Source organism: Pseudonaja textilis, chromosome Z (assembly GCF_049901715.1).
Source record: "Pseudonaja textilis isolate UNSWEBS1 chromosome Z, rPseTex1.2, whole genome shotgun sequence".
NCBI lineage: Eukaryota > Metazoa > Chordata > Lepidosauria > Squamata > Elapidae > Pseudonaja > Pseudonaja textilis.
In genome coordinates, this window is record NC_142008.1 from 2,611,734 (window position 1) to 2,638,579 (window position 26,846).

Here is a 26,846-nt window from a genome sequence, read left to right on the forward strand (position 1 = left end):
TGCTTACAGACAGCCCCACTGCCCTCTATCCACTTTGGCTTCCAGATTCAATATTGGTCAGGAAAAATGGCTAGGAAAAGAATGAGACTTGTTTTTCCTTTTTTTCAGAGCTCAAACTTCTGAAGTCAGAAAAGGTAGGAAAACCTATAAAAAGTTTAAATATGGTGATTTTGAAATGTGCAATATTTTCATGTAACTCTGGTTTCTATTTCATTGAGTCTTCTCTAATAATAATCAATCTTCCATTAAAAAGATAAATCTAAAATTTGTCTCTCACACTTTAGATTATTTCATTTTGTAATAATAAAACATAAATAATGGTTAGAGGTGAAGCATCTTTTGCTTGTTCAGATCTACAGAAGGGCTTTGGAAATTGTAGGTCTGTCCAGAGATGATATTACAAAATCTCTAAATCAGATCAACAGCGTAAACCCAACGTGGTCTTGGACATAAACTGAATCGGAATAAAGAGAATGATTTTTTTCAGAATCAAATCAATGATTCAAACTTTATATTTATATCCCACCTTTATTATTTTTACAAATAGCTCAAGATGACAAACATATCTAACATACCTTCCTCCTCCTATTATCCCCACAACAACAACCCTGTGAGATGGGTTGGGCTGAGAGAAAGGGACTGGCCCAAAGTTACCAAGCCAATTTTCATGCCTTTGCTGCAGTGCTACAACTCACTGTTTCCTGGTGATTGGCCCAATGTCATCCAGCTGGTTTTCATGCCTAAAATGGGACTACGGTTCCCATTCTCCTAGTGATTGGCCCAAAGTCACCTAGCTGGTTTTGAAGCCTAAGATGGGACTTGAACTCCCTGTCTCCTGGTGATTGGCCCACTGTCACCTAGCCAGCTTTCGTGCTTAATCGGGGACTAGAATTCAGCCTCTTCCATTTTCTAGCTTGATGCCTTCACCACTTACGTCTGTCTTGTCTGTGACCAAGCACCATGTTCTTTCTTCTTTACCAGGGGAGCACATGGGACGTGAAACAGTCCAGAGTCAGATTTCTCTAACCGAAGTGGGAACCGAGGAATTTCTGCAGAAACTGACATCTCAGATCACGGAAATTGTATCTGCAAAGATAAGTCAAGGTAATACCGGTTCAAGTGAACGAAATGCAGGAAAACACTTGTAAATATTGGGTTTGAGGCTGTAAGTTTGAGACAGGACTATTGGGGACGGGGAGGGAAAATTACCTGAGTGGACGTTAAATCAAATTGATAGACAGGGATATAAGGCCAAAATTTGTTACCTTGTTAGAACAATCCCTTAGATTTGCAATGAGAAATGTTTGCTTGCGAGCACAGAGATGATCAAGAAACCGGTGGCAAAGCCATATAATCAGAGGTGGGATTCAGCTGGTTCGGCCTGATTTAACTGGATGTTAAATTTACATTTGGTTTGCCGAACTGGTAGTTGAACCAACTGGCTGGCCCTCCCCTCCCCTGCCTTCCCCTCCCCTCCCAGGAGTCTCCACGCTGCCCATTTTGGATGCAGGTAAGTGCAGGGTCTGCACAGAGGGCAAAAAATGGACTGAATTAGATGTTCTGGAAGTCCGGAAAGGAGCCTGTTTCCGGCTTCCAGAGCCGAGGGGAGCCAGTTTTCACCCTCCCAGAGGCCTGAGGGAAGCCTCCAGACTCTGGGAAAGGCAAAAAAATGGCCCTCCCGGAAGTTCTGGTAGGCCAGGCGCACCATGGCCACGCCCACCCCGCAATCACCCAGCAGAGAACCAATTGCTGGGATTTTTGAGTCCCAATCCTGCCTATAATGAAACAATTGAGGGAACTGGGGATGTCTACTTGGATGAAGAAAAGGACCAGGGACGACATGACAGCGTTTTCCACTATTTGAGGGGGCCAACCTATTCTCCAAAGCATTTAAACGCAGGATAAGAAATAATGGATGAAACTCTTCAAGGAGAGAAGCAACCTGGAATTCAAGAGGAATTTCCTGATGGTGAGAACAATTAATCGGTGGAAGGACTTGCCTCCAGAAATTGTGGGTGCTGCATCATTGGAGTTTTTCAAGAAAAGATTAGACAGCCACTTGTCTGAAATCTTATAGGGTTTGCGCAGGGTTGTACTAGAAGACCCCCAAGGTCCCTTCCAACGGCTCTTTTATCATGCATGTTGTACATAGAGACCCCAATTGAACGCAACATTTCTGTTGGTAAGTAGAACAGATGTTGTGAATTTTGTCCCATTTTACAACCTTTCTTGCCATAGTTGTTAAGTGAAGTATTGCAGTTGTTAAGTTAGTGACATGGTTGTTAAGTGAATCTGTCTCCCCCCCTTGACTTTGCTTGTCAGAAGGTCACAAAAGGGGATCACATGATTCCAGGACATTGCAACCGTCATAAATATAAAACATTTGCCAATCGTCTGAGTTTTGGTCATATGACCAAGGGGTCATTGCAACATTTGTAAGTGTGAAAAGTGGTCTAAGTCACTTGTTTCGTTGCTCTTGCAATCAGATTAGAAGTGGAAGAAACCTGGGAGGTTTTCTAGTGTACCCCCCTGCCCAAGCAGGAGACCCTATACCTGTGATGGCGAACCTATGGCATGCGTGCCGGAAGCGGTACACAGAGCCATTTCTGCCGGCACGTGAGCCGTCGCCCGGAAGAGATGCACTGCGCATGCACGCAAGCCTCCTGCCAGCCAGCAGATTGTCTGCTATTTGCCATGCAGGTGCAGGGGGCAGGGCGCACATGGGAGATGCGTGCACGTGCAGGGCGCATGCATGGGGGTGCATGCGCATATGCTGAGGCCCGCATGCCAGGGGCAGGGGGTTGCGCGCACATTGCATCATGGGTGCAGGCAACCGTGTGCGTGCGCACTCACACACACTTTCGGCACGCAAGGACAAAAAGGTTAGCCATCACTGCCCTATACCATTTCAGACAAATGGCTCTCCAGTCTCCTCTTAAAAGCCCCCAGTGATGGTGCACCCACAATTTCTGGAGAAAAGCCGTTCCGCTGGTTAATTATTCTCACAGTTAGAAAGTTTCTCCTTAATTCCAGGTTGCTTCTCTCCTTGATTATTTTTCATCCATTTTCTTCTTGTCTTGCTTACTGGCGCTTTGCAACTTGGAATGGTCACGGAGTGAACTGTGGCAAGTCAAGGACTACCTGTGTTCTTTACTTAATTCTTTGCTGAGAACTTCCTTCAATAGCCTATAAATCTGGAGAAAGTCTGGCATGTCTACAGGACAGAAATTGGGAAGGCTGAACAAAATACACCTGAGCATGTTTTAAGATTGGAATTGTTCAAAAGGATGGCATGCCTCCCCGACAACAGTTTTTATTCCCTTTCCCTTCCATTTCAGCTTCCCTCCGAGTTCCTGGGGCTGACAGTGACGATGAATCAAAAACACCATCGGCGTCTCCGCGGCACGGCAGGTCCAGACCTTCCTCCACTGCTCAGGAATCTTCCTCCGAATCCGATGAAGGGGACGCAAGGGGAGAGGTAGGGCATCTGCAAAGTTCATGCAAGTTTTCCCATCGGGAGAAAAATAAGACTCTAGTTTGGAGTGAATCTGAGAAATGATTGGTGGGATCCTTGGTGCTCTCTGAGCTTGGTGGTTTTCCTTGCAGACATTTCATGACCCAACGGGGGAACATCATCGATGCTGGAAAGGAGGGGAATTGTAGGGAGAAGAGGAGGAGCAGGAAGAGGAAGAGAATAGGGACAAGCCCTGTGAGTCCTTGGTGCTCTCTGAGTTTGGTTGTTTCATTGCAGACATTTCATTACCAAATTAGGCCACATCGTCAACGCTAGAAGGGAGGAAGATTTGTTCTCTCTTTTATAGCCTAGCCTCCTCTAGAACTGATGGTGTAACCTAGTTTGCTAATGAAACATCTACATAAAAACAATTAAGGTCAGTTTTCAAGGACCTCCCAGTCCTGCTCCTCCCTGAAAACCCTCCTTCCTTGTAGCACTGATGATGTTACCTAGATGGGTCATGAAACGTCTGCCAGGAAAAACCAAGCTCAGAGAGCAGTGGTCCCCACCTTTACAGATTGGTGGCCCACTGGGGTGGGGAGAGGGGCACTGGGCCACCCAAGTATTGAGCTCAACTTGTGCAGTTCAACTTGCGCAGACTGGTGCACAGGCATATATGCACCCAGTCATATGCACCAGCCCTCCGCTAGCATGGTCCGGTTCCAAAAAGGCCGTGATGTGGTAATGGCCCCTGGCCCGCGAGAGGACCCTTAGTTCAATCCTGAGCTGCAAATATTTTCTTCTACTATGACCCCTGATCTAATGCAATGGTTGTTGGAGAGCAATCCTCCCACTGGAAAGAGGGCTGAAGCAAGGAATTAGCCTGGATTAATTCATCATCATCATCATCAAACACAAGAGGCTAAGTATGACCCTCTTAAATGCCTTGATACCTTATCTGGTTGTTCCCAGGTGAAAGCTGCCAGTCTATGCAGATTCCTGTATTATAGGTAGAATACAATAAAGTAGTCAGCTTGAGCTCTGCCTGTGTGCGTCTGATTGTTTGCACCTGACAACCGTTTCTGAACTAACCTCAGGAATAAAGTATTTATCCTGTTCTGTTTTGTTCTGTTCTGTTCTAGTCTAGTCTAGTCTATTCCTACTCTAGTCTAATCTAGTCCAGTCCAGTCCATTCCCTGTTCTCTATTCCATTCCATCTGGATTCTCTATTGATTTGATGTATTCAATTCAATTCATTCTTCTCTTCATAGATTTTTGACATCTACATGGTCATTGCTGACTATAACCCAATGGGGGCAGACCGTGAAACCATCACTCTGAAGGAAGGGCAATACGTGGAGGTTTTAGACTCTGCTCATCCTTTGAAGTGGCTGGTCAGGACGAAACCCACCAAGTCAAGCCCATCGAGACAAGGTTGGGTTTCTCCAGCCTATTTGGATAAGAAGTTAAAGGTGAGACTTATAAATAGTTGGGTTTCTTTTTCTTCTTCTTTCAAAATTGCTTAATCTTATGCCTCTGGTCTCTAGGTTACCATGAATAATTACCCAGCAGTTACTGGGTAATAATTACTTCTACCCAGCAGTTTCAGTAAAGAATTACTATAGTTCATGTATAAAGTACAAGAAGTTCTGAATTTATAACCATTCATTTAGTGACCATTCGAAGTTACAATAGCACTGAAAAGTGACTTATGGATGTTTTTCACACTTACAACCATTACAGCATCCCCATGGTCACATGATTTAAATTCAGTTGCTTAGCAACTGGCTCATATTTATGACAGTTGATTGTCCCGGGGTCATTGTGTTTCCTTCTTTGACGCAGCCTGTGTGGAAGAAGAAGGAAAACAAGGGAAATGTGCATTTCAGGAGAGCAGGGAAGAAAAAATTTAGACATTAAGCACCAGATCCATAGAAGCGGTGGGGAGGGTGTGTCTACCCCACTACACAAGGCCTAATATGCAGACTGTGGAAAGATGGTGGCAGGGTGGTGTAAGATTCAGGCAGGACACCATATATTGAATGCAAAAAGTTGCGTACAGGAACATCTGAACGTAATAGGGGCTAGAGTCCCTCCTAAGTCAAGATGGAAGCTCCCAGGCTGCCGCTATAACCCAGCTACTTTCTATCCTTTGCACCTTGGCTGGAAGACTCGAAAGCTATCTTAAGGACATCCCTTCCTGGTAGATACTAGATCATAAAATCCTAAGGCTGGAAGGGGCCTTGGAGGTCTTCTAGCCCAATTCCTTGCCCAAGGCTGAAATCCTTAAATGCTGTTTTTTTTTTTTCCAAATATTAGCTCTCTGCAGAGTGGGGTATACCGGATGTTCCAGAGTTCCATGGAGAATCTGTTTCCGAGGATGAATATCGGAAGAAATTAAGGTGAGCTTGGTGAAAATTCTTCCTATTGGAGCAAACTTCTTCTCTGTCTGAAGGGCTGTGTCCTACTCTTATAGCTGGTGTAAAAGAATCATTTCATAAAATCACAGCATGGGAAGGAACTTAGAGGTCATCGTGTATAAACCCCACCATGTGCAGCATCCATTGGACCAGAGCATTTTGAAGGAGGCTTTGTGGTATCCGAACATCTAGATTCAATCACAGTTTTGTTTCATCTAGCATCCACCTTGTGAACTCTCATGTTTCCTCTTTCCATTGTGTATTCAAAATAAACAGTGATGTGTATTTGTGTGTCATGTATATATGTGTGTTATGTATGTATATGGGTAGATATATACTTTCTTTTGAGAGCAGGCAACAAAATTTCATTTTTAACGTATGCCAGTGTGCTCACCGTAAAAAATGACAATAAAGATGATCTTGTGATCTTTCCAGCTGGCTTCCCATCAGCAAAGTCATTGGGGAAGCCGGCAGGGAATCTCATGAGTCACTTCTGTAAGTCACTCCTGCCTCTTTGTTATCCCAGAAGCTCCCAGGGTAACAACGTGGGCAGGGGCCCCTCTGCCGGTTTGCATTTCTGGCACATAGCAGCATCTACCTGCCACAAGTAGATACAGGTAGTCCTCCATAGTTCATTTAGTGACCATTCAAAGTTACAAAGGCACTGAAAAAAGTGACTTATGACCATTTATCACACTTAACGACCGTTGCAGAAACCCCATGGACACATGATCAAAATTCAGATACTTGGCAGCTGACACATATTTATGACAGTTGTGGTGTCCCAGGGTCACGATCCCCTTTTGTGACAATTTGACAAGCAAAATCAATGAGGAATCCAGATTCACATCACAATCGTGTTATTGCAGAGATTCACTTAACAATTGTGGCAAGAGTAGTTGTAAAATGGGGCAAAATTAACTTAATAACTGTCTCGCTTAGCAACGGAAATTTTAGACTTGATTGTGGTCATACGTCAAGGACTACCTTGTACTTTCATGCTTATCTGTTGAATTTTAGAATGAATTTCCCTGATGGTCACCTTCAAAGGATGGGATGTGTTTTCATGAATTTTCACTCGTTTTTCTGTTTCTGCTTCCTTTTTAGCCTTATCATTCAAGACCTGCTGGGCACAGAAGAGGAATATGTCAAGGATCTTCAATTCCTCCAAACACACCACATCCAGTTCACCGAGACTTGTCCTGCTGTTCCTGTTGCTGTATCCAACCAGAAGCCTGTTATTTTCAGAAATATTACTGACATAACACATTTTCATTCCAAGTACGTAGATCTATAACAGCCAAACGGCTTTTAAAGAACGAAATATACTAAAAAAGTGGTTTAATAAGAAGGCCTGCATCCCTGTGTGCCGCTATCCACTCAAGCAAAGTTTTATAAAACCATGTCTTCTGATATATTAGCCACATTATTATTATTTTGCTTTATAGGTAGTCCTTGATTTATGACCACCATTGAGCCCCAAATGTTTGTTACTCAGTGAGACATTTGTTAAGTGAGTTTTGCCCCATTTTACAACCTTTCTTGCCACAGTCGTTAAGTGAATCACCGCAGTAGTTCTGTTACTGATATGGTTGTGAAGTGAATGACTTCCCCTATTTGGTCGCAAAAGGGGATCACGTGACACCAGGACATTGCATACGTCATAAATATGAGCCAGTTGTCAAGCGTTCTTAATTTTCATCACATGACGCTGGGGATGCTTCAACAGTCGTAAGTGTGAAAAATGGTCATAAATCACTTTTTTCAGTACCATTATAACTTTGAATTGCCACTAAATGAACTGTTGTAAATTGAGGACTACCTGTACTGAGGCTACCGGGTCTAATTTTTTCCTTGCACTGAGATCATTTAAGTGTAGGGCCTTTTCAATGTTGGCACCCAGAATCTTGTTTCCCGGAAAAGCAACGTATCTTTTCTTTGTTTCTCTCACTCTGTTGTCTTAAGGACTTGTTTTCAGGTTGTTTACAGGGTTCATGTGAATGGCAGAAATAAAAACAGGTTGAGTTTTGAGTTCTGGTCTGCCATTTTGACTTTTTTTTAACTCTCTGGATTTTTTTAAAAAAGCATTTGGACAGGGCGAGTTGGATGGCGTTTAACTACTGTTAAGTTGAATGACAAAGGATGCTTTAGCTGGGAAGAAAGCCAGGAATTGGAAGATCATCCAATCACAGGGCTGGAAGGCACTTTAGAGGTCTTTTAGTCCACCCCACTGCCCACATCCAGTTCTCATGCTCCTTTCTACTTTTTTCCCCGCAGCACCTTCTTCCCAGAGCTTCAGAAGTGTGATACGGATGATGACGTGGCCATGTGCTTCCTTAAAAATGAAACTGAATTTGACAAATACATCACCTATTTGGTGGGCCGAGTTCAAGCTGAGTCCATTGTGGTCAGCAAAGCAGTCCAGGAATTTTATAAGGTGAGGGCACCCTCAACTGGAAGAGTCTTCTGTTGGACATTTCACCCACATGAAAAGTAATGACCCAGAATTCTTTGGAAATAGTCCTATATTTGTACATCAAGCGTATATTATACCTTGGTGAACCAGTTTGCTCTAGTAGTGAAGGCACCAGGCTAGAAACCAGGAAATGGTGAGTTCTAGTACCATTTTAGGCATAAAAGCCAGCTGGGTGACCTTGGCTCAATCACCAGGTGATGGTGAATGTCAGGGCTCCAACAAATCCCCTAAGGTGGCAGTTCTAGCCCCACCTTAAGCATGAAAGCTGTCTGGATGCCTCTGTGCTAATCGCCAGGTGATGGTGAATTGTAGTCTTGCCTTAGGCATGAAAGCCAATTGGTTAATTTTAAGCCAGTCCTTCACTCTCAGGCCATCCCACTTCACATGGTTGTTATTGTTGTGAGGAAAATAGGTGGAGGAAGAAATTATTCGGTATGTGTGCCATCTTGAGATTATTATTTTTTAAAGGTGACATAAAAATAAAGGATTATGCATCTTTATAGCAAGCCAGAGCAATATATGGATAAGATCATTCTATTTGTATGGTGCTGAAATGCTCCTAATGAAGAAAGTCGCTTCTTTATTAGAACAATAATAGGAAAATTCAGCGTGAAACATAGAATAATTGTGTAGTCTGTAAAGGAATGAAGGACTTTCTGGGATGGTAAGCAAACTGGATTAATAAACCCTTTACTATTATGTTTCTCTCCCTCCAGAGATACACAGAAGGGACGTTGGCCAGTGAGGATCCTTCCCTGCCGCCGATACTCCCTCTCCAACACTATCTAGAGAGACCCATAAACCGGATCCAGAAATATCAAACAGCAATCAAGGTTAGGAGCGTAGGTTTTAGTCACTTTTTAGTTGGTAGCGCAACAACAGGGTCTCACATTGCTGGTGCACGATTTTACAGCCAATTTTGCCGTGGTTGGTAAGTGAATCATGGCAGTTGCTGTGTGAATCATGTGATCATTAAGCGAATCCAACTTTCTTCTTTGACTTTTTCCACCGTTGTTAAATGAATCATGGCAGTTGTTAAGTGAATCATGTGGTTGTTAAGCAAATCTGGCTTCCTGCTTTGATTTTGCTGGTCAGAAAGAAGCAAGCTGCTGGTCACAAATGATAATCACATGACTCCAAGATATTGTAACTGTCATAAATACATGCCGATTGCCAAGCTCCCGAATTTTGATCATGTCACTGAGAGGATGCAATGATGGTCATCACTACGAGGATGACTTGCTTTTTTTCAGTGTGGTTGGAACAATGAGCAATTTTAACTGAATTGTTGTAAATTGAGGATTACTTGTACAGGTTGTCTCCAGTGGCAGTTGGGACTTTGGTTGTTGTTGCTAAACCATGCAGGGTAAGATGTATGGGAGTTGTGCATGAATGCTCTTGGTGGGTACTAGGGAGTGCAGGTCAGTTAGTAGACAGAGGGGGAGGAGAAGGAAGGGGTGGAGGGAAGGGAGAGGCAGGGATGGAGGGAGGGGAGGAAGGAAGGAAGGAAGGAAGGAAGGAAGGAAGGAAGGAAGGAAGGAAGGAAGGAAGGAAGGAAGGAAGGAAGGAAGGAAAGAGAAGAGGGGGAAGAAGGATGAGGGGGAGGAAGGGGGAAATGAGAGAAGGTAGAAAATGGGAGGATGGAGGAAGGAAGGAGTAAAAGAAGGAGAAAAACGGTGGGGTCAGAGCTCCCTGAGCTTGGCAGATTTTTTTACAAATGTCTCGTGACCGTCTCTATAATATCAATGTTAGAAGGGAGTGAGGTTTGTGGGGAGGAGGGGGAGGAGGAAGAGGAAGACTACTGTGGGGTCCTTGGTACTCTCTGAGCTTGGTGGTTTTCTTGCAGATGTTTTGTTACCAAGCTTGATAATATCATCCATACTAGAAGAGAGTGGCTTTCCCAGTCAACGTTGGTGGAAGTGGTCGTGACCCTAACCCTAACATTAACCCTAACCCTTGATAGTCGATCCTTCCTTCCTGAGATATGATCCAGATTCAAATTGTGAGGCCTATCTAACCAATTAAAATTGACTTTTCTTCCCTGACATATAACAGTTTCACTGCATTAAATTGAAGGGAGTGAATAATCCCATTCCAAAGAGAATTAAAAGTAATCTGAGCTCTTAATAAACTGCTAGTCCATCTGTTTCTCTCTCTTTCTCCTTCCTTCCTTCCTTCCTTCCTTCCTTCCTTCCTTCCTTCCTTCCTTCCTTCCTTCCTCCCTCCCTTTTTCCCTTCCTTTCCACTTCAACCACATTTCTGCTGCACGTATTCGTCTAAATACAGAGGAGACAAACGATACTTTTCCTTGTGTTCATAGGACATGATCCGAAACAAAGCAAGGAACTCTCAAAACTGCGCCCTTCTGGAACAGGCCTACGCCATTGTTTCTGCACTCAACAGGCGAGCAGAAAACAACCTTCATATTTCTCTCATTGAGAACTACCCTGGAACTCTGGAAATATTAGGAGAACCTATCCGCCAGGTAAATGAAAGCTAGGCGTCTCGTTCACACATCGGCCTGCTAAGTTTCTTCCTCTTTCTGCTGAACCCCAAAATATGTTTTTCAGTTTGACCCTGTTGATTTGGGGTGGATATGTTCTTTTATCAAATCGTAATCAGCTGCTCAAAGTCACATGACTGTGAGATTTAAAAGCTAGTTTGGTCTAATGGTTAAGGAACCAGGCGAGAAACAAGAGGTCCGTAGGTTCTAGTCCCACCTTATGTACAACTTCGGGCCAATCATCAGGAGTTGGTAAGTTCTAGTTCCACCCTAGCATGAAAACCTGGTGGGTTACTATCGGCCAGTCACCAGGAGATAATGAGTTCTAGTCCCACCTTCGGCAGGAAGGCCAGCTGGGTGACTTTGGGGCAATCACCAGGTGTTGGTGAATTGTAGTCCTGCCTTAGGTATGAAAGTTGGTTTAGTAACTTTGGGCCAATCCTTCTCTCTCAGCCCGGCCCACCTCATAGGGTTGTTGTTATGGGGAAAATAGGAGGAGAAGGTGTGTTGCATATGTTCGCCCTGTGAGTTATTTCTTCTTTGCAAAGAGGAAATTAGACTTAAAAATCCTTCCTTTCTTTTCAACAATTCTTGACGATTTGTAACAAATAACTCAAACTCTAATTATGACTGGAGATAAAGTCTGTTGCTCCAAAGGGCAGATCCAGAAGCAAAGGGTCAAAATTCTCACTAGATTATAATAGAACTTTCTGATGATGTGACTTATAAAGCCCGTGGAACTCCCTGCCACGTTTTGCTATTTTTTTTTTTCCCAGGGACAGTTCATTGTGTGGGAAGGTGCTCCGGGGGCACGTATGGCTTGGAAAGGACATAAGCGCCACGCCTTCCTCTTCAAGGGTTACCTGCTCGTGTGCAAGCCAAAACGAGACACGAAGATGGATACTTACAGCTATCTGTTCAAGAACATGATGAAGGTTGAATATCCCCTACCTAAAGGGTTGTCTTTCTCTGGCTACTTTTTGGTATCTAACTAAAATGAGGTTAAGCTATCAGAACAATACTGAATTATCCACTGATGTACCTTGAGAGGTTCAAATCTCACAGCAATGCAGCAGGTTGGATCTGGGGTTGAAAGGCATTAGGCTAGAAACTGGGAGATTGTGATTTCTAATTCTGCCTTAGGCATGAAAGTGTGTGGGTGACTTTCGGGGAATTGACAGAAGAGAGTGAGTTCTAATTTAGGCATAAAAGCCAGCTGAGAGATTTTGGGTTAGTCCCTCTCTCTCAGCTCAGCCCATCTGAAAGGGTTGTTGTGAAAATAAGGAGGAAGTATTAGGTACGTTTGCCACCTTGAGATATTTGTAAAAATAATAAAGATGGGAGATGCATGGATGGATGGATGGATGGGCGGGCAGATTGACTGACTTACTGACTGACTGACTGACTACTATACAGGTAGTCCTCAATTTACGACCACAACTGAGTCCCAAATTTCCATTGCTAATCAAGACAACTGTTAAGTGAGTTTTGCCCCATTTTATAACCTTTCTTGCCACCGTTGTTAAGTGAATCCCTGCTGTTCTTAACTTAGTCACACAATTGATAGAGTGAACCTGCAACTGTTAGGAATCCATGCTAGTTGCCAAGCATCTAATTTTGATCATGTGACTAGCGATGCTGCAATGATCACGGGTGAGAAAAATGGCCCTATCCTAAGTCACTTCTTTCACTGCTATTATAATTTTAGACGGTCACTAAACAAACGGTTGTAAGTCAAGGACTACCTCTATAAGGACGTAAGACGTACTGCAAATGCGTGCCTGATGTTGGCCTGACTTGTAACCTTGGTTTTTGGTTGCTCAGCTATCTCACATTGATGTGAATGACATGATCGAAGGCGATGACCGGGCGTTTGAGATCTGGCACGAACGGGAAGATTCGGTCCGGAAGTATCTCTTCCAGGCACGCACCGTTATCATCAAAAACTCATGGGTGAAAGAGATCTGTAGTATTCAGCAACGGATCAGTCTTCCCGTATGGGGTGAGTAGAACTCAAGACTTCAGTTCTTCAAATTTATTTATTTTTTTGCTACTTTTGCATGCAGTGCTTCTCTCCGAAGACTAGAACTCTATCGTCTCCTAGTGAATATCAAATCTGATTTTTTTTCCTGCTTCAGATCCGCCTGATTTTGAAGAGGAACTGGCAGATTGTACAGCAGAACTTGGTGAAACAGTCAAGCTAGCATGCCGAGTCACAGGAACCCCCAAACCGGGCATCACCTGGTATAAAGGTAAAAACCAGCCTCAGTTTCCCCCAGATTAAGGTCAGAAAGAAGTGGTAAATTTTTGAGCAGGGAGACTACTGGTAGTCCTCAATTTATAACCCCAACTGAGTCCAAAATTTATGTGGTTAAACGAGACATTTGTTAAATGAGTTTTGCTCCATTTTATGACCTCTCTTGCCACAGATGTTAAGCAAATCACCACAACTGTTAAGTTAGTATTTATTTATTTATTTATTTTTATTTATTTATTTGATTTGTTAATTGCTTACAAGATAATAGGTATAAGTATATACATAGTTATGAATACATGAAATGGGTACATATAAGAAAAATAAAAGAAACAATAGGACAGAGACGGTAGGCACATTTTTGCGCTTATGGCACGCCCCCTACAGACCTCTCAGGAAAGGGGTGAGGTCAATAGTAGACAGTCTAAGGCTAAAGTTTTGGGGGTTTGGGGAAGAAACCACAAAGTCAGGTAGAGTATTCGAACATTGACCACTCTGTGGCTGAAGTCGTATTTCCTGCAATCAAGTTTGGTACGGTTAACCTTGAGTTTGTATCTATTGTGTGCTCTGGTGTTGTTATGTTTGAAGCTGAAGTATTCATTGACAGGTAAGACATCGCAATGTATGATTTTATATACCATACTTAGATCAGACCGAAGACGGCATAGTTCTAGGTGTTCTAGGTCTAGAATTTCAAGTCTGGTGGCATAAGGTATTCTGCAATGAGTAGAGGAGTGGAGAACTCTTCTTGTGAAATATTTCTGGACTTTCTCAATTGTGCTAATATCAGATACGTAATGTGGGTTCCAGACTGATGAGCTGTATTCGAGTATTGATCTAGCAAATGTTTTGTATGCTCTAGTTAGTAGTGTGATATTACCAGAGAAAAAGCTACGTATGATTAGGTTAACAACTCTTAATGCCTTTTTGGCTATGTAGTTACAGTGGGCTCTAGCACTTAGATCATTAGAGATGAGCCCTTTACAGAGCTTGGATCATCAACAAGGTCTTGACTATTCAGCCTGTATTTTATTTTCTGATTTTTTTGCCAATATGTAGGACAGAGCATTTATTTGTTGAGATTTGATGTTCCATTTGCTTGACCATTCTGATACATAGTCCAGATCTTTTTGAAGGGTCGCAGTATTTTCTGTGGTGTTGAATAGCTTTACATCATCAGCGAAGAGACCACAGCTGCTCTTAATATATCTTCCCTATTTGCTTGTCAGAAGGTCACAAAAGGGTATCAGATGACCTCAGGATACTTTGACCATCATAAATATGAGTCAGTTGCCAAGACTCAGAATTTTGATCATGTAACCCGGGGGGGGGGGGATGCTGAAATAGTCGTAAGTGTGAAAAACAGTCATGAGTTACTTTTTTCAGTGCCGTTGTCTCTTTGAACGGTCACTAAATTAAATTCTGTAAGTTGAGGACTGCCCATAAAGCCTTGTTGACTAATTTACCAGTTATGCAGTCATGATAGATAAATATTTTCTTTAATATTGTTTCTGCTTATCACTTCTCGATGGTACTTGTTGATGGTCTAATGTACAGGTAGTCCTCGACTTACGACCATAATCGAGCACAAAATTTCTCTTGCTAAGGTAAACATTTGTTGGGAGTTTTGCTCCATTTTACGACCATTCTTGCCACCATTGTTAAATCACTGCTGTTGTCAATGTTGAACCACTGTTGTTGTCAATTTAGTAACGTGGTTGTTAAATGAATCTGGCTTTCCCCATTGACTCTGCTTGTCAGGTCACAAAAAATGATCACATGATCCTCCCTCCCCCCATGACACTGCGACCCTTGTAAATATGAACCAGTTGCCAAGCGCCTGAATTTTGGTCATGTGACCATGAGAGTGCTGCAGTGGTCGTAAGTGTGAAAAACAGTCATAAGTCCTTTTTTTCAGCACCGTTGTAACTTAGAACGGTCACTAAGTAAACTATTGTAAGTCAAGGACTGCCTTTATATAGTGTATGCTAAGGTTAACATGAACGTATCTTTTTTTTAATAAAGTTTTATTAAGTAAATTATTAAAAACATTAGATGTGGTGTAATCATCCCAACAATCCTGTTTATCATGCATATTATGGCATAAAATACATATTTTATATATATTTGTACATTTATACATCTATACATTTATACAATGTTTTCTGATTCCAATCATCCATTCTGCCAACCCTATTCTCTTTTGATTCTAGATCCTTCTTTTTTCCCACCATTGATAGAATTTATCCCATACTTTATCGTATTCTATCTTGTCTATCCCTTTCATTTCCAAAGTTAATTTATCCATCTCAGCAAATGCCCATTTCTTTTTTATTACATCACTTTCATCGGGAATTTCTTTGTCTTTCCATTTTTGAGCAAAGGCTAACCTTGCTGCCATAATCACATGTATTATTTAATAGATCTCCTCTTGGTTGTATTTTTCTTTGCTCAGGTATTTTCCCACGTCATTATAGTTGTGCTTTTAAAGTTGTAGCAATGTTTGACAGAATCTCATCTGCCATCATCAGGCTTCTGTATTGTGTCAATATAGAGCAATACAGAACGGTACAGAAGCCTGATGATGGCAGATGAGATTCTGCCGAAATGTTGCTACAACTTTAAAAGCACAACTACAATGACGTGGGAAAATACCCGAACAAAGCTGAATACCATATATGTAAGTACCCACGAAAACTTAAGAATATATATATATATATATATATATATATATATACATATATACATACACAATTATATATATAATTATATATATATATAATTATATATATACAGTCCTTGATCATCCATTGAGTGACCATTCAAAGTAACAATGGCGCAGAGTAAAGTGATTTATGCCTGGTCCTCGCATTTATAACCATCGCAGCATGGAATTGTCAAAATTTGGGCACTTGGCAACCAGCTTGCTTTTTTAATGGCTGCAATGTCCTGGGCTCATACAATGACCATTGGGGACCTTCCCAGCTGGCTTCCAGCAAGCAAAGTGAATAGAAGAAGCTGGCTTCTCTTAATGACCATGTGATTCACTTAACGATGGCAGGGATTCCCTGAATATCCATGGCAAAAGAAAGAAATAAAGGTTGTAAAATTGGTCCCAACTCACGTAACGACTACATTCCTTAATGAGGTGCATTCTAGTCATAAATCAAGGATTACCTGTTGTTAAAATAAATAAAGGGAATCCGTTTTACAATCCTATTTAACTCTGAATCCAGCCCTGTGTTCACCAAAGGCTGCCTTTTGCTTTGCAGATGGGAAGCCAGTCGAAGTGGATCCTCACCACATCATCATCGAAGATCCTGATGGATCCTGCACATTGATCCTTGATAATCTGACCGGAGTGGATTCAGGGCAATATCTGTGCTATGCATCTAGTCCAGCTGGCAGTGCCAGCACCCTTGGGAAAATTCTCGTCCAAGGTACAAGCACTACACAAAGACACACGCACAGGAAACCTTGAAAGTCCAGAGAGAAGTACCTAGCATCTTTCATCACTCCACATACTGGTCCTACTCCCACAAGGAGCATCCAATCAGCTAGCAGGGCTTTTGGGGTGTGATGAGAAAACAAAGGAAGAGGTGGTTGTTACACAACACAACAAAATGCATCACATGAGAGTCCCTACAAAACAACTGTGCAAAGGAAGAAAAGATAATAAACCCACTTTAAAAATGGGACCAAAAAAAAAAAGAGAATTGTATTCTCTCTAAGGTTTGACGGAGGAGGTATTGATATAATGAGGGCCAGTCTGGTCTAGTGATGAAGGTACCAGGCTAGAAACGAGGAGATTGTGAATTCTAGTCCCATCTCAGACAGGAAAGTTGGCTGGCTGTCTTTGGGCCAGTCACCAGGAGACTGGGAGTTCTAGTCCAGCATTGTCACCAAAGCCAGCTGGGTGACTTTGGTCCATTTGCTTTTCCGTCTCAGAAACAAGGTTGGTGTTGTGGAGAAAACAGGAGGAGGGAGGTATATAGGACATGTTCTCTGCCTTGAGTGATTTGTAAAAACAATAAAGGTGGGATGTAAACAAACATAAACAAACAAACGTCTCTTGGATGTACCATGTTTCTGGATGCAATGGGGGTTTAGAAGCGTATTTAAGTTACTCCTCTCTCTTTTCACAAAGCTTACAACCTCCTCATGGTATATTTTAATTTCCAGTGCCTCCTCGGTTTGTGAACAAGATGAAACACGCCTATTATGCCAGTGGCGAAGATGCACAGTTTACTTGCACCATTGAAGGAGCACCATACCCCCAAATCAGGTAAGGGAACAATCAAGCCCTTGCTCCGTAGCCTTTTTGAACAGGACTTTCTAGCCTACAAAGGCTTTTTTTTATGGGAAGTCCTCTACTTACAATCACAGTTGGGACCTGAATTTTTGTGGCTAGACCAGACGGTTGTTAAACAAATTGTCCCTGATTTTATGACCTTTTTCTCCAGGGTTGTTAAAAGAATCATTGCAGTTGCTAAATGAATCACACTGCTGTTAAGCGAATCTGACTTCCTCCATTTAATTGCTTGTTAGAAATTGGAAGGTCACAAATGGTGATCATGTGATCTCCAGGCCCTGCAACTGTCATAATCATCCTGCTGGTTGCCAAAAGCCTGAATTTTGATCATGTAACCGTGGGAACATTACAATGATCATAAGGGTTAGGATCAGTCGTAAATTACCTTTTTCAGTGCTGTTGCAACTTTGAAGGGTGGTTAAGGAACGGTTGTAAATTGAGGACTGCCTGTAGGTTCTGAAAGCTGTTTTCAAAAGAGGAGGAGAACCATGTAGAGATAATAATTATTGTTGCTTCCAATTTTTACTTTTTCATGTCTTACTGTGTCCTACTCTGTGAATAGATAAGACGCAAAAGAGTAAAAACCTGTATTTTTTGTATTTATCACTGGGAAATTGGGTGAAGTTGGCCAAACCGGCCCCCCAATATATCAATGCCCTCTTCTGTAAATCTGTATTTTCTTCCTTTCCCTCTCTTCCCCTCCTTCCTTCCTTCCTTCCTTCCTTCCTTCCTTCCTTCCTTCCTTCCTTCCTTCCTTCCTTCCTTCCCTTTTCCTTCCTTCCCTCCCTCCCCCTCCCTTCCTTTCCTCTTCTCTTTTCCCCCCCTCCTCATTCCAGGTGGTATAAAGATGGGAACCTCCTCACCGATCCAAACAAACACCAGAGCTTCAGTGAGCCACGAAGTGGCGTGATTGTCCTGGTTATCAAAAATGCCTGTGAGGATGACGAAGGTCTCTATGAGTGCGAGGTGAGTTTCTCTGTCTCTTTTTTTCTTACGTTGTTATGAGACAGGAACTTCTCCATAAAATATCTGGGCCAAAGACCCACCGCTCATCTGCTGGGCAAATCCGGCTGTTCTGTTAAGACATCCTGAGCAGGGATGGCATCCGGCCGGTATAACTCCCGGTTGTGTTGCTCTGCATCGTGTGCGAGTCGCGCGAGTCGCGCGAGTGCAATTTACGACCTGCTGAGCTGCCCGGACAGCTGAACAGCGCTGCGTGCAAGTACGCAGCGGTTGAAGTAGCACTTTTTTTCCTGCTTTTTCAACCGCAGCTGTGTCATGCAAAGCAGCTGCGGTTGAAAACACAGGAAATAAAGGTCAGGTAAGAGCCCAGGCAGGCGGGTAGGCCAAAACAGCAGCAGACATAGAACCGGTTCTATGCCTGCTTTCTGTTTGCTGCTTTTCATAGCAACCAGTTCTACAGAAGTGGACAGAACCAGTAGAATCCCACCCCTGATCCTGAGTTGTCTAAGTCCAACTTACACAAACAAGTGTTGGAAGGAAAATCCTTTTGGCTCAGTTCCAAGCTGGGAAAAAGACACTGGAATAAAATGGAGGCTGGAGGCCGATTGGAAGGAAAGGACCATTGATTGGTGAACAGAACCACATAGACAGCGTGCAGTTCTGGGTCAGCTGAACAACTGGCTTTTCTTGAACATGGACTTTTATACAGTTTTTATAGCATTTTGTAATCTTTTTCTTTTTCCCCCTCTTTCCATTGTAAATCTTTACAGGGCAGATAAAACATTATTTTATACAGCATAATTCTAATTTATCCCATTTCCATATGGACACATAAATATCTTTTAACAAATTTCTCATTATTCCTCTTTACTCTTATTCAGTTACATTTCTTTTCTATATTTACCTATTTTATAGTCATCATATTTATATTTCCCTCCGACTTGTTTACAATTATTCTCATCTGACATTCCTCCAAGGTTTTATTAATTCTCAATCAAACATAAACACACAAAACACAAAAACATAAAACTTCTTTTTAGAAAGTGGCTTGGCCCCAGATTTACCTCTCTTTATACAGACTTCAATTAAATTCATGCTCATCTTATATACCATTACCTATCTTATTTACCATTCTATATCTTCTATATAACTTCTCCCCGCTTTTCACTCTTCTTAATTCTATTTTATTTATTTCATCTTACTTTAAATCATTATACTTGTATCTTTTGTCCATTCTTTTCCAATTATCCATTTATCTCATTCTCTATAATAATAATAAAAAAAAGATTTCTTCTGGAATCACTAATCGAAGTATGATGCCTTTCTATCGTTCCCCTAAATTGACATTTAAAATAACACCTAGATCCCAGTCTGATTCTGCTTAGTGCATTCTACCTACTAAATTTTAAGAAAAAGAGAGGCAGCATTTTGTAACCTGGAAGCTTGCTTTGTTTGTTTTTATTATTTGATCGGTTTTACTTGTTTCACAAAGGCTCGTGAGGGGTTTAATTATTACTTCCTTGATCTTAATCCTGTAAGGCATCTGTAATTGATTTTATCCTCTTATCTATTGCCTCTGACCTGCCTTTCATAATCGACCAATATTGTCTCCACAATTCTTAAGGAGTGTCCTCCCTATCTCTAATCTTAATTGTGAAAGATGTTTGTGAATAAATTGACCCAGTCTTTCTGAATAGATTACCAAATCCGCATTTCTAAAAGCTGGTCTCCTCAGTTTCTGCTTGGGGAAAGGAGACTGAGGCATGTTTCTCCATTTCTCCCTTTTGGGGAATATAATATTCTTTTAATATTCCCCCAAATATTTCATTCTTCTAGGAGGGTGGGTGGGTGCTGACTTTCTTCACAAGCTAACAAAAACCAACCAAATAAGGAATCACCAAGAACATTCCCATCAACACCGACAGGGTAAACACTGATGATGTTACTTAGTTGGGTCATGAAACGCCAAGAAAACCACCAAGCTGAATGGATTTTTTTTCAGTGCCTTTAGAACTTTGAAAGATCACTAAACAAACTGTTGTAAGTCGAGGACTACCTGTAACTGGTGCAAGCCAGTTAAAATGAGGTACAACTTAGAAGTAAAGATAAATTAATCAATAATTAACTAATGGAATAGATTTCCTCTTGCAATTGTGGGTGCTCCATCACTGGAGGTTTTCAAAAATAGACTGGACTACCATTTGACCGGGATAGCAGTAGCACTTAGACTTATATATCACTTCACCGTGCTTTATAGCCCTCTCTAAGAGGTTGACAGATTCAGCGTCTTGCCCCCAAGGATCTGGGTCCTCATTTTACTGACCTTGGAAGGACAGAAGACTGAGTCAACCTTGAGCCGGGTGATATTCGAACTCTCAAATTGCAGGCGGTTCACAATCAGCAGAATTAATTGCAGTGCTGCATTCTAACCACTCCGCCACCATGGCTCATACGGTATAAGTTCTCCTGCTTTGAACCGGGTTTGGACTAGAAGACCTCTGAGGTCCCTTCTGGAGCTATGATTCTATGTCCTACACAAAGTGATTCCTTATACAGGTAGTCCTCAACTTACAACCATTCATTTACTGACTGTTCAAAGTTACAAGGGCACTGAAAAAAGTAACGTATGGCTATTTTTCACACCATTGTAGCATCCCCAGAGATATGTGGTCAAAATTCAGGCGCATGGCAACTAACTCATTTATGCGGTGTCCCGGGGCCATGTGATCCCCTTTTGATAAACCAAGTCAATGGGAAAGCCAGATTCACTTAAGAACCAGGTCACTAACTGAACAAATGCAGGGATTCACCTAACAACTGTGGCAAGCAAGGTCATCAAATGGGGCAAAACTCATTTGACAAATGTCTCAATCACACAAATGTTGGGCTCGATTGTGGTTGTAAGTCGAGGACTTTCTGTATAGATTTGAGAAGAAGTTGGTTTTTCTTTGTCATCTGAAATCCACACACGCTCTAACTGGCGTTGTCAACTTGTCTTCAGTTAATAAACAGGTTGGGGACCGCGAAGGGAGGCGCTCACCTTTACCGTCAAACTGCAACAGCCTTGGCTCCGGAGAAGAGACCCGAGCAAGCAATCACAATAGAAGGTAGGGCCTTTTGATCTGCTCTCTCACAAGGGGCTTAATTCAGGGTGGCTAATGGTGGCCAATTAAGGACCGAATGGCTGCATCTCTCAGAAGATGTGTCATTCCTGTTTGATGTTGGGACTGGGTTAGCGATTGTGTTTGCGTTGTTGTTGTTTTGTGGTGGAAGAGATCCAGGTCTCTTCCTGCTCAGGCAGAGGTTTGGACTAGAAAATCTCCAAGATCCTCTTATTCTATGTTCTATCTAGACTGATTGCAGGTCACCTCAGGGTGGTGCATCCACAGAAAAATCACCTAGTAAGACTACGCAAGTTGAAAAGAACACTATCAGTTGTTCAGCACCCACAACAGTGGTGTGATCCAGATGAAGAACTTCTTATAATTATTCAAATTTTATTTTATGATCCCACACAAATCTGCTCTCCTAGGTTAGCAGTAACTAAGGTTCTTCTTCTGTTCAGATCTTAAATTGGATGAAATAGAATTTGTATATACAATATTTTTTATTTATATCCTGCCTTTATTATTTTTACAAATAATACTTTCTTCCTCAACAACAACCCTGTGAGGTGGGTTGAGTTGAGAGAGAGAGAGAGAGAGAGAGAGAGGGACTGAGCCAAGTTACTCAGCCGGACCAAGAAGAAGGGCCTTCTCCATGGTGGCTTCTTCCCTGTTACTTGAAGAACCATCTTTTCCCAGTTACGTGCACCTGAACCCCTGGAGTGGAGAGCTGGAGATGCTATGGGCTCCCTCTCTTGAGGAGGTCCATTTGGTGGGTCCCAGAAGAAGGGCCTTCTCCATGGTGGCTCCATCCCTGTTATTTGAAAGACTGTCTTTTCCCAATTACATTTCACTCACCCCACTGGAGCAATGAGGAAGGGGATATTACTGGTTCCTTATCTTAAGAGGATCCATTTGGTAGGAGCCAGAAGAAGGTTAGCAAAAGCTAAGGTTCTTCTTCTGTTCAGATCTTAAATTGGATGAAATAGAATTTGTATGGTGACTTCCTCCCATCTTCCTCCCATCTTCTCCCAGTCATATCCATCCAATCTACCAGAGCAGGGAGGAAGGAGGTCCGTTTGGTGGGACCCAGGAGAAGGGCCATCTCTGTCATGGCTCCCTCACGGTTATTTGAGGAACCGTCTTTTCCCGGTCATATCCACCCAACCCACCAGAACAGGGAGATGTCCATATGGTAGGACCTGAGGGAGGTCCATATGGTAGGACCTTCTCAATGGTGGCTCCCTCTCTAGGGAACATCATCCATGTGAAGATAGATACCAATAGATACAGATGATAACATCTACCAAGTCTTCTACTGAATTGAGAGTATCTTTTTTTTTAGTGATTGTGAAATGCAGGTTGTATGACCTACCACACACAGTCTAATCATGCAGTGGACACAGTAGGTTCTTGAGTTTCTAGTATTACTAATTCGGGGCGGGGGTGGTTAGGATTTGCTTCTGCGACAAATGTGGAATTAAATTATTTGCGAAGGGTAAAGTATTCTTGATATTGTGAAATTGGGTGTTTGCAAAGGGTGGAGGGGACACCTGAACTGTGATATTGTCATGTACTTGACTTACGCATGTACAGCAGAGGTTACGAAACAATGGCATCACAACGTGGCATCATTTGGACATTTTCAAGGTTTGTGTTGGCTGCCACTAGTAGGTGATTCACAATTATCCTTGGCAATGAGGAAGCGTGGTTTAAAAATAATTCCTTTCTTTTCAGCTGACAGTTTGTTAGAGGTCTCACACTGATATTTATTTGCACCCCGCTATTATTCCTTTTATAAATAAGGCAGAGGACATATCTGATACATTTTCCTTCTCCGATTTCCCCAAACAACCCTGTGAGCTAGATTGGGCTGGAAAAGAACCTTTCATACCTAACACAGAACTAGAGCTCACCGTCTCCTAGTAAATGGTTGAAAGTCATCCAGCCTGCTTTCTTGGCTAAGGCGGGTCTAGAACTCACCATCTTCTGGTGAGTGGCCCCAAATCCCCCATCTGGCTGTCCTGGTTCATGTGGAACTAGGAAACGGTTCCTGGGTGATTGATCCAAAACCACTTAGCAGGCTTTCATGCCTAAGGAGGAATTAGAACTCACAATCTTCTGCTTTCTATCTGGTGATCACTAGACCAACCTGACTATTTCAGATAAAATAATTCATTGTATTTAGGAAATGAATCTTTTTAACTGAGTCTGTTTTTGTAGTTTATGCTTGAACCGGACATTCGTCTGAAATCTTATAGGGTTTTCCTCTTGGGTTTGGAGGTCCCTTCCAACTCTGATCCTGTTATTTTATGTGGCAAGTCTGATTCCTGAAAACGTTATTTTTTTTCACTTGCAGTGACTAAACTGGAAATTTAAATTTATTTATTTATCTATATATACAGTATAAAAGTGAAATACCACTCAAGCATCATCACAAAATCTCCAGAACTATAAAGCTTACAAACCTGAAATCTGGCACGTATGTTCCTCTTGGCTTCTAGGGGCTCACTAAGGAAGGATTTTTCAAAGTGACCATCAGAGCATTCGTATTTCCTAAATTATTCTTAACACGCTCTGATGCTAAGGAGTTCTACTCCCCCTCCCCACCTGAAAAGAAATCTCTTCCAAATGCAAAACAGAGGAGATGAGTTTCAGTTTCAGAGCACCAAGCAGCTTTAGTACAGAACAGTTGAGCTAAGCCACGCCCAGGCTCCTTGCTGTCTCCTCACTCACACAGAAAATACTGCTTCAAGTTTCCATGTTTCAGTTTCCAAACAGTCCTCAATTCTCTCACACACTGACAGGATGCTAGCCGGATGAATACAATGGATGCTGGTAGGCAGTGGCGCATTTTTTTCCCCTTATTTTCCTCCCCAAAACTAACCGGATCACATAGTTTCATAGCAAAGCACGGGTATAGAGCTAGTATATTATACAAATTATAATTTAATTTTAATTTAAAATACAGTTCCTTGTAAATTTCTTATCCGTGTTTTAGAAAGATGCCTGCGTTCTTCTAATAATACTCTGTGATGGAATTAATTGAAAATTTCTTTTAAAAGTGACCTGTGGTTTTGTAAATTAAGAGATCAATAAATATTGGTGTAATTTGGATGCCTGTACCATTGAAATGGCATTTTGCTTTTGAAGGGGAAATGGACAGGAAAGATAATAAAGCCAGTTTGAATACCATCTTCTCTGCTTATTGAAGAATTTAATTTTGTTTTGTTGCGTCTCATCGGCCTATATTATTTGAATTTTGCTAGCCTATCATATTAATTGCTAAAGGTTGGAGCAATCAAACTCCAGAGCTTTTAACCTGCTTTGCAACGCTCAGTGAGGTTAAAATATCAGAAGCATCGTTTCTTTTTTTGAAAGGGTTCTAAAAATGTAAAAAATGGCTAGCACAATGCTATTTTTTTTTGGTTATAATTCGGATTGAGTAAATCCCTAGATTCTCTGTTACAAGGCCACATAAACCTTTTACTTTTTTAAGAAAGCAAATGAGGTTAAAAAATTGCAGCGTGATAAAGTGAATTTTATTCCTCCTAGGACATGTGGAACACAGTTTTATTAAAGCAAGTCTTACAAACTGGTTTATTTTAATGCACTTAAGAAATTCATAGAGAAGGAATGAAAATGCTCAGATTTCTTGCAATTCTGGAGCTGATTTGTTAAATGAAAAAGTTTGCTGAGCTTTGTCTATTTGTGTCAGAAGCCTCACAATTAAAATAAGACATACTATGTTTATATGACATAAAATTTAAAATATAAGATTAAAATACAGGCAGTCTTTGACTTATGACCACAATTGAGCCCATAATTTCTGTTGCTCAGGGAGACGTTAAGTGAGTTTTGCCCCATTTTACGATCTTGCTTGCCACAGTTGTTAAGTGGATCACTGCTAATGTTAAGTGATTAACATAGCTGTTAAGTGAATCTGGCTTCCCCATTGACTTTGCTTCTCAAAAGGTCACAAACGGGGATCACATGACCCTGGGGCACTGCAACCGTCATAAATATGAGACAGTTGCCAAGAATCTGAATTTTGATCAGGTGGCTTTGGAAGGGCTAGAAGAGTCATAAATGTGACAAATGATTATAAGTCTGTAAACATTATTATAATATATTATAATAATATATTATTATATTTATAATATATTATTAGAAGTGTTGTAAACATTGATTACAAGCTCTGTAAAGGACCTTGGAATACTCATCTCCATTGATCTAAGTGCTAGAGCCCACTGTAACTACATAGCCAAAAAGGCATTAAGAGTTGTTAACCTAATCCTACGTAGCGTTTTCTCTGGTAATATCACAGTAGTAACTAGAGCATACAAAACATTTGCTAGACCTATACTCGAATACAGCTCATCAGTTTGGAACCCACATTACGTATCTGATATTAGCATAGTTGAGAAGTCCAGAAATGTTTCACAAGAAGAGTTCTCCACTCCTCTACTCGTTGCAGAATACCTTATGCCACCAGACTCGAAATTCTAGACCTAGAAAACCTTGAATTACGCCGTCTTCGGTCTGATTTAAGCATGGTATATAAAATCATACATTGCAATGTCCTACCTGTCAATGAATACTTCAGCTTCAACCATAACAACACAAGAGCACACAACAGATACAAACTCAAGGTTAATCGCACCAAACTTGATTGCAGGAAATACGACTTCAGCCACAGAGTGGTCAATGTCTGGAATACTCTACCCGACTCTGTGGTTTCTTCCCCAAACCCCAAAAACTTTAACCTAGATTGTCTACTATTGACCTCACCCCTTTCCTAAGAGGTCTGTAGGGGACGTGCATAAGCACACCAATGTGCCTACCGTCCCTGTCCTATTGTTTCTTTTATTTTTCTTATATGTACCCATTTCATGTATTCATAACTATGTACATATATACCTATTACCTTGTAAGCGATTGACAAATAAAATAAATAAAAGTCACTTTTTCAGTGCCATTGTAACTTTGAGTGGTCGTTAAATAAACTGTTCTAAGTTAAGGACTATCTGTATATACAAATTAAATAGATCTTGCTCCCAAAATGTAGGAAATCAAAGCTTTTTTTTTTTTGAGTTGATGGTTATACAACGTTTGATTCCTTTCAAACATTGTATTTTTCCCATGATATGTTATTTTTGCTCACAAATGTGAGATCTGGCAGATTGCAAGTCCAGGGAAACCCCATGTCATATAGGTAGCCCTCGACTTACAACCATTCGTTTAGTGACCATCCCAAGTTACAATGGCACTGAAGAAAGTGACTTACAACCAGCCCTCGTTCTTATGACTGTCATAACATCTTCACAGTCATGTGATCAAAATTTGGGCATTTGACAACT

General features: G+C 41.6%; 1 protein-coding gene across 1 annotated transcript in view; it reads left to right on the forward strand.

Annotated features, from left to right (window-relative positions):
• OBSCN (obscurin, cytoskeletal calmodulin and titin-interacting RhoGEF) overlaps positions 1–26,846 on the forward strand; it is a 230,805-nt gene that overhangs the window by 144,621 nt on the left and 59,338 nt on the right. Inside the window, 16 exon segments of the mRNA XM_087917128.1 lie at positions 109–134; positions 982–1,104; positions 3,339–3,478; positions 4,726–4,926; positions 5,774–5,856; positions 6,982–7,155; positions 8,152–8,311; positions 9,067–9,183; positions 10,671–10,835; positions 11,630–11,788; positions 12,678–12,855; positions 12,992–13,105; positions 16,380–16,547; positions 17,290–17,392; positions 18,256–18,385; positions 21,384–21,489. Of these exon segments, the coding sequence (XP_087773254.1) occupies positions 109–134; positions 982–1,104; positions 3,339–3,478; positions 4,726–4,926; positions 5,774–5,856; positions 6,982–7,155; positions 8,152–8,311; positions 9,067–9,183; positions 10,671–10,835; positions 11,630–11,788; positions 12,678–12,855; positions 12,992–13,105; positions 16,380–16,547; positions 17,290–17,392; positions 18,256–18,385; positions 21,384–21,489 (2,147 nt within the window).